Consider the following 9,041-nt stretch of genomic DNA (forward strand, 5'->3'; position numbering starts at 1 on the left):
GCCCTGTATTCAGTTTCTAGCAACTTCACTCAAAGGAAGTTGCTAGAGCTACTCCTCTAAAGATGACTTGGAGAAAGAGTTGAAGCTAATACACAGGATGTTAGGGATAATAGAAGATGTTCGATGGATAAAGTCTCTGATCTAGTATAAAGTATCTATCTATGGACAGCACTTACATTTTTCTAAAATTTCATAAAATTTCACATAATTTTAAAGTTAAACTAGTCATGTATTATCTACGAATGGAAGAAAGGCATACGTTTCAGAGCTTGTAAAGCTAGAGTGCAAGGTGGGGAGGAGATACACTAGCACACATCCCAAAGAATTATTGTTGTTGCTGTTTGCCTTCAAGTCATTGTGACCTATGGTGACCTTAAGGTGAACCTATCAAAGGGTTTTCTGCGGCTGAGAGTGTGTGACTTGCCCAAGGTCACCCAGTGAGTTACCATGGTCAAACGGGGAATTGAATCCAATGCTCAAACCACTACCTCACACTGGCTCTCCAGCGTCACTCTTCCAATGAACACCTACCTAACTACCTATTAGTTAGGATTATACAGTTTGTTTCAGGAAACAGATTTTGAAATGTTGTAAACTGACACTGGCTCATCACATTTTTTTTTACTAAAGAGGGGGCATAATCTGGATTTCCTACACCTACTAAAACTGCCAGTATCTCAAAACAAAACACGAAGAATCATACCGTTCTCTGAAAAAACAGAAGACTGAATGGAAATATAAACTATTAAGTAGAGTAATAAATGCACACCCCAGTATCAACTCAACCCTCCCTAATCCCCAGGCAAATGGCTAGCTATTGCTTGATCATTACTCTGGCTGAAAGTAAAGCTACTGAAGTTTAGAAGGATTCACATCTTACAGAGCTTCTTTCATCTCCAATAATTACTAAACTAGCATAATTACTCACACTTGAGGTGAATTGTGATGCATGCTAAGAGCTCAACTTGCCTAAATTTAGAGGGACTTTAAAAAAGATTACAACTGTACTTGATTTTCTAAGATACACATCTCCTTTCAAACTTCCAGTACAGAGCATTTCTTATTGGTCTGCTATTCCTTAAACTTCTCTTCCATCATTCTTTTCTAATAAGAAGGGAAGTTAAAAGAAACCACAGTCCTTGAATTTCAGCACTTTGTAGTGACAATATTGCTAAGTACATTTAAACACCAGACATACACACGTCGGGAGCAAAACACGAACAAATAAGGCATACATAATTCTTGCTAAGCTGCATGTAGACCCCAAGGCAAAAAATGAAACACAAGACCACATTTTCCTCCCAATGGGACTGATGTTGACCTTTGACAAAACAACAGGGGACAACAAAAAATTCCAAATACATATGGGAAAATACATCATGCTGAGATTTGTATCAATATACCACTGCTATGAAGCATTCATAGCATTAAAATAACATTCCAATATAATGTTATTTACACTGGAAAATATGAAGTACCAAACTATATTCAAACCCGCTATTATTTTCTTAATTTTCACATTTACATTTACAGTATCGTCACACTAACATTAAAGGCTCTGTTTAGTTTTCAGAGCATCAAGATTTACTACATATTTGTTGAATTTGAATACTGCATGGTTTTTTATAACACGCTTAATTTTAAAGATGTAAAACTTACAACTTCCAGCCCAAGAAATACTGGGAAGAATTCAATGAATCCCAGATCAGTTTTGCAAATATTTGCGTTATATACTGTAAGTACCTAAGCTTTAACAAATTCAGCAAAATTCAGATATCAGTGACAATATATTTTAATTATAAGATTTGGATATTATTTTGGCTCTATGGAAAATTCGGCTTGTGACTAAAACTATATATCTTCTTCAAATACTTCTAACAGAACACTAGGTGAGGATCTCTGCAGAAGACTATCCTATGTCCTCTAGGCAAAAACAAAGGAACAGCATTAATTCTAACCATTAAAATGGCAAACCAGCACTAAGGATGAAACACTGCCTGATGTACTAGTGCAACACCGCAATGTAGATAGACTTGTTGTCAATCCATGGATATCAACACAGGACTGCTATAGTAGCAACCTTACAATCCCCAAATGTGGCATGGTCAACCCATGGTCAACTATTCTATTTCTAAGAATGGGTGAAATCAGAGTTGTAGGAACACAACAAGAAAGAAAACTACTTAACATTTTAGGTTCTACAAAGCCAGGTGTATTGACACATCCAGTATCATTTTGCTTCAACCGGTTCAATTTACTACTAGATCATAACCTGACCTGAGTTGTGCGAGCACCTCTACAATCATGCAAATCTATAGTTTAAAAAAAAAGATGAGGATCCTAAAATGTAAGTTTATATGGACTTCAGCTTCCAAAAGGTTGAAATCCACTGCAATATAAGAAGTTATTACAATCCACCAGAAAATGATATATAGATGATGTTGCCATCCCCTCTAACAGATCAAACTGCCCCATCAGCCTTGCAAACCCCTGGCAGTTACTGTAAGCTCCACAGATCCACAACAGCTGTTCTCCACTGCAATTATGACATACCAAAAGGATCAAGGAGTAGATCTCATAATTTAGATTAATACAAATCATCTACTGTTTCAAGACTGATTAACTTGCATATGGTGAGGTATCAACAGAGGAAGAGTGAAAACTGGCAATGTCTGCGCTTTAAGGAGATAATAAGATTCTAACAATTTGCAGTATTGTTTTATATCTTGCTTTATATCTGCATCTTTCAGTTTTGCACTATTTTGGCTAGACCAAAAAAGAGGCAGTGATAAGTTTCAAAACAGATGTTAGTAGTTTACAGGCCAAGAGGAATTTTACAAATATTTATTTCTATATACCAATGTGCTGTAAACCTCATGAAGAGAAACCCTGTAAAATAGCAAAAATGAATCAAGGGAGAGAACAGGTTACACAGATACTATTAGCTCTAATCAAAATTTTTGTCTATGAAATTTCTTCAGTTACATTATGTCAAGAAATCTTGTGATGTTTAATATCTAGTCCATGTAAAGATTTGAAGAGTAAAAACATTCAAGACGATGAAAGAAAGGTATGTACCACTCTGAATGCCAATTACTTTGTGATATGCTGCTGCTAAATTAGAATTCTCAATATTGCACCAACATCTGTGCTATTATTTGCAAAAACATATTTTGGCTCTTCAGAATGTGACAGAAAAAATTTATACACCTAAACATGTAGGTGTATAATGAAAATTTGAATAGGAAACATGTTTTTCTGTGTTTCCAGCCAAACAGAATATTATACATGGCTGAATTTTCTTAGAAGATAATCTTCAAAGCAATTCATTACCTATGTAGCATTTTCATTTTTCCAGTATAAACACTTACATAATTCATGTTAAGCATGCTAAACCGTATTGCCTCCTTTATAAAGAGCCAGAATAGCAATAAATTTAAGCCTTAGTATCACAAAACTGTATCAGTACACTGAAACATACTGCGCTGTGAAAATATTTAAGTAACAGAAATATTAAAGTTTCAAGTCCTTAAATGTGTGGGGCTATGCCACTATCCTTGGTTCTAGCTAATTTAATATTCAAAATGATGAATAATTTCCTCCCACTAAGTTACTGTGAGATAACAGATAGTACTTCACTTTGATTCAGAGAGGCAAGTTTCTAAGTGTATTTACATTTCCATCACAAACATTTACCTGGGAATTATACTTGCTTAGAAGTTGTTTCACAAAAATAGATGTGATACTCAATCTACAGAGTTTACTTACAAGAAACTATATTTTACCACTGATACTAGTATGCTAATACTGAGATGGTGTCTCCTTCCCACATTCAAAAAGTGGACTATAACTGGATGTATAATTAAAAATAATTCTTGATTGAAAAACATAACCATGACCAAACTCCCCATAAGGAAACAGGAAAGACAGACCAGCAACAGAAGCCATAGAATGTGCCAAATTACAGAAAAATTGAAGGAAAACCAGGCTGGGATTGGATACATGCATAAAGGCCTGTCCCGACCTTTCCATACTGTTAATGTACTAGTAGAAGTTCTGTTTATTCTTGTTGTTTTTAAGTCAGAGAGGCAGAGGGGGAAGAAACAGTAAATTGTGATATTTAATACCAATCTTTCTTCAAGAGTGCACTGTGTACCATCTTTTTCTAGAGACCTCCTTGAAGGTATGGGATAAATAACTATGTGTTCTGGGGAGGGGGCTATGGAGAGGAGAGAGAAACAAAGGTCAGGATTGTCAAAGCTCATGGCACTCATTCCTAGAGCTTCCAAAAGCAACCTGTAGATGCTGGCCTTTAAACATCAAATAAATATAATAATTTAAACATTCCTGGAAGGAAAATACTGTCCCACCTGAATATACTGTATTCTGACACAGCCCATTAGCATACTTGAATCATATACACCATGGCCACCATTTCCAAATGAAAACTTTACACCACATGATAATATTTTAGTACATAATAAATTACATAGGTGCTGAAATCTCATACACACACACACACACACACACACACACCCTATCAAGATAATTCAACCAAGATTATCTGCTACCTCATTCCAACCCAGGAAAGGAGCAAAGGACTCATTGTTCAAAGCAGCTATGTTTAAAATAAAGGAAATCAAAATAATCATTCTTCTGCTGGGGAACTTTACTATAATTCATATGCAAAAACAAAAAACAAAATCCACTCTCAAATTTTGTTAATGCACTTATCTTCCCAGAGCCACTATTGCCCTGGAAAACAACTTTCAAAGTGTCAATTATGTCAAAAATTACATGCCTTTGAAATCTTTTATACCATCAAAGGGACATGACTAGGTCAATATGTAAACTTCATCCTCAAGACATTTGCCTCACAACTATAAAGCACTGGTTCCAAATTAAGTACAGTAATGTGAATACTTCAAACTAACACCCCTAAACACTGCTTGCACTCCTAAACACTGTTTGGACAATATAGCTCCTTGCTTAGTAGTTGTTTATTCACAGTCCCACAAACAGTTTTAGATATTTTTTACAATGTATCTTCCATTATTGGTTTGCTGCTGCAGGTTTGTTAAATATACTATCAACAACAAGCTCCTGCTTCTTTCTGAACAATTCACATATTGCTCATTTCTGAGAAAGTAAAGGATCTAAAGCTACAGTCTTAAACAGACTTATCCAGAACCAAGTCACATTAAAAGAAATGGAACCTGGTTTTAACAGCCACAGAGAGGAGACTGGGTGATAAACTAACATTACACTAACCTTATTAAACTATAGCAAGTATTTATGATTCTGTTGAATACTGCTGTTTCTCAACTCAAAATACATGTGTGATTTGGAGAACATATTTAAAGTGCTGAAAGTAGATTACTTAAACTTCCTAACTGCCTTCATACTCTAAATTTTCCTTCAAATGAGGCCAAGCAACAAAAATGGGCACCATTTGAAAAAACAACAACCAGCTGCATGGAAAATAGAGCTGTTAAATAGTAACCTATGCATTCATAATCTAAATATTATATTCATCATGATAGATGATATTAACATGCATTACGATTAAAGAAGACAATGAACAGACTAATGTACTGGAATGTGTAAGCTATGCATTTAAATAAGCCACTGTTTGTTTAGGTCAGTACTTGCTGCCAATAGCACTACTTCTGATATTGGGGTAGATCTCTCTCTCCTCATGGGTTGTTGATACATACCCAACACTCTTTATATGACCATACAAAACTGCAAGTTTCATATTTTAATTTATATTTCTGTTTACATTAAACCTATTTTTTAAAAATAAACATTTTGTTTCCATCAGAAGGAAAGCAGAGAATAAAAAAGACTGTCTGTGGGAAAGCACAATGTTGTATCATTTATTGTTTAATTTTGCCCACAACTGTAATAATGGGGTGTGTGTGTGTGTGTTAACCTCAACTTCTTTTACCATTGCCCCATAAATACTGTATAACCAATTGATGGCTTGATTTACTGGCCATAAAAAACCTGCATGAAGATAAATTAATCTTCTTTAGGGAAACTATCAGCATATAAACATACACACAGTCAACAGAACTTTCACTGTGAGGTCTTTTAAAAGGTAGTGGAAGAACATCACATTTGTTCCTTACAAACTGTCAAAAGTTAAGCATCACTGAACTGTTAAGCTTCATTCAACCAAAAATTATATAGGGGTTGAAATGGAATGCAAGGTGGCACATTTGTTACACTGTTGGGATGACTGAGAAGGCCAGATTCAAAAGAGCATTGAAGTCAATAGGAGGATGCTAACAGATCACTTGTGGGATGAATTTTTACAGAGCTAAGTATCTAAAATAGGATGCCTTTACACTCATTCCAACCTCAGCTCACTTCACCACAAGAACCCAGGCCTTCAGGAAAGTCAATCTTTAATTCAGTCACCCCCCCCCCCCCCCCCCCCACACACACTCTTTCAAGAGTCTTGTATTCATGAGCCAACTTTCCATAACTTCTGACAGTATATCCCCTCACCCTGATGTAACACATTCACTGCCGCCGCTACTATCCCATCTTCAGTTTGTTACCTCCCTCTAACTACCCAGGATTGGGGTGGCGGGAATCTAGTCTTGTGTTAACCTAAGTGCATTATTGACCTCACTAGCAAACATAGAGTAGGCTTCCTTGTCACAGCCAAGGGACAAGCAGAAATTGCAGGGGGCTCCAGTGAATTCTAAGAGGTGAGAAGAATTAGGAATATGGTGGAAGGGCTAGCGGCCTTAGGACCAACTGCCTGTTGATCTGTGAGGATCAATACTACCTGGGTGAGGATGGTTGAGATATAAAGCAATGGAGCAAGGAAGGAGAAACCTAAGAGAAAGGAAGGGTCTGCTTGAGTACCAACTGAAAAGCATCAGAGAGGGGAATCTTAAGACCCAGGGGCACTCTTGGTGGTGTCACTCTGAAGGGCGGGTGACAGGGTCCCAAAAGGAGTGCAGGAGGGCGGACTATGGAATGCCAGCATGTCAAGACCACTGGGCTGGGTAAAGAGAGAGAGAGAGAGAGAGAGAGAGAGAGAGAGAGAGGCAGCAGCACAGACCAAGCCTCCCCAGGACATTCCTGTGGCCTGCCACCATCTCTCACAAGCCGCCCTTTGTCCTCCCTTCAGGGCTTTGGCTCTTGCCTCTGTGTGTGTGTGTAGACACATGGTTACTTGAGGCTCCTGCGACTTGCTCCTTCCTCCCTTTCCTTTCCTCAGCACCCCTCAGACCTCTCAAATGTCAGCCCACCCCACCCCCATACAGACCCTTCCCCCTTCTCTCCAAAAGATGTAGGGGGGATAAAGAGAGGGAAAGAGGGCCCATGTGCTCTCTTGCCCCTCCACCCCCCTCACCACAGGCTCCCACATTCCTCCACAGCTCCAGCTCCAGCAACTCCAGCCTCCAGATCAATAATCACTTCAGCTCTCTCTCTCTCTCTTGCTCTCTCTCTGGCTTTCTCCTCCTTTGCCTTCCACCACCAAGGCCCAGCAAAGACCGCCCACTCCTCCTTTGGAGCTGTGAGTTTGTGTATTTGTGTGTATGTGTGTGTGTGTATTTAAGGGATGAGGGGAACCCCACCACAGCAACCAAACTTCCTTCTTCCAACTAAAAACCCAGACAGGCCTCTTTGAAAGAAAGAAAGGAAGAAAGAAAGGCAAAGCTCGCCAAAAAGTTGTGCACTCCACTCTGTGTGTGAAAAACGCAAGCCAGGGCCGTTAGGTCTTGTTTTACTTGAGGAAGAAATCCCTCAGAAAGAGAGAGAGAGAGGGGGGGGTCTGCCTGTTTGCTCCTGGGACTGACTGGGAAGGAGGAATGCAGAGCAACTCCAGTACTGGCTTGGCTTCCCTCCTTTCCTTTCCTTTCCTTTCCTTTCTCTCTTCCCCTGCTCTTTTTACTCCTCTCCAGTGTTCTCCAGCTTTTTGGAGAAGGAGGTCCCGGTGGATGGGGAACACCAAATTATCTGAGGCTCCCCTTCCAAGAAAAAGGAGGGAAAATTTTTACCTCAGAAATGGGGGAGGGAGAGAGAGAAAAACAAATCACACACATACCCCACAACAACAACAACAACAACCCAAGAACTTTTCCGCTACGAATTAACACAGAAACCTGGAAAGTGGGGGGAGGGGGGGAGAGGAATAAGAGAAAAGAGTTTAAAATCTCCCCTTTCTTTTGTGTGTGTGTGTGTTTGTGGGTTTGTGTGCTTGTTGGGGGAAACGGGCTGACAGAGTGCTTAGTTCGCTATGAAGCGGGACAGAAACGTAAAGGGTTATTGCTAGCGATGTTGTTGTGTGTGTATTTGTGTGTCTGTGTTTGTGTGTCTGTGTGTGTTTGTGGGTCCGTACACACTCTTTCTCTCCCTCTCTTCTGTCCATCTCTTTCTCTTTTTCTCTTCTATCTCTTTCTCTGTTTCTCTTCTGTCCATCTCTCTGTTTCTCTCTCTCTCTCTCTTCCTGCCTCTTTCTTTCTCTTCTGCCCACCTCTCCTTCTCTTTCTCTGTCTCTCAATTCTTTGCTTCCCTCTGGTTCAGGGAGGCCAAAATAAAAAGGAACCTCACTCCAGTGGTCAGGCAGCTTCTCATTCCGACACACACATCTACACAAGCACACACACATACACACAACAGCCAGCCTTGGCATTGAAAGGGAAGAGGGGCGGGGGAGAGAAGAAGGGAAGGAAAAAAGGAACGGGGGAAAAAAAGGAAAGGTGGGAGGGAAAGAAGGAAGGAAGGAAGGAAGGAAGGATGGAAGGAAGGAAGGAAGGAAGGAAGGAGAGAGAGCTGGAGGAGGAAGGGGGGCTCTGGACTTACCTTTGAGTGCTCTTGGTTTAGCTTGCTTGCGGCGAGACATCCTAAAAGTAAACAGCTGAAGTTGTTTCAATGTCACAGCCCTCGACACAAGGAAAAACAAAACCAAACGGCTACACTTCCTCACAACCGACGAGAGAGACTTTTTCCTCTCCTCCGTTGGCTCCCTTTCTCCCTCCCTCTCTCCGCTCCTGACTGAGTTTGGGGGGGGGGGG

At 39.6% G+C, this 9,041-nt stretch overlaps 1 protein-coding gene across 1 annotated transcript in view; it reads right to left on the reverse strand.

Moving 5' to 3' along the window:
* The window catches only part of LOC121917442 (zinc finger protein 521-like), a 371,849-nt gene extending 362,815 nt beyond the window's left edge, over positions 1-9,034 (reverse strand). Inside the window, 1 exon segment of the mRNA XM_042443417.1 lies at positions 8,830-9,034. Within this exon segment, the coding sequence (XP_042299351.1) occupies positions 8,830-8,869 (40 nt within the window). The 5' untranslated portion in view covers positions 8,870-9,034.
* Between the last annotated feature and the right edge of the window lie 7 nt (positions 9,035-9,041).

The sequence above is a fragment of the Sceloporus undulatus genome, unplaced genomic scaffold, assembly GCF_019175285.1.
Source record: "Sceloporus undulatus isolate JIND9_A2432 ecotype Alabama unplaced genomic scaffold, SceUnd_v1.1 scaffold_18, whole genome shotgun sequence".
NCBI lineage: Eukaryota > Metazoa > Chordata > Lepidosauria > Squamata > Phrynosomatidae > Sceloporus > Sceloporus undulatus.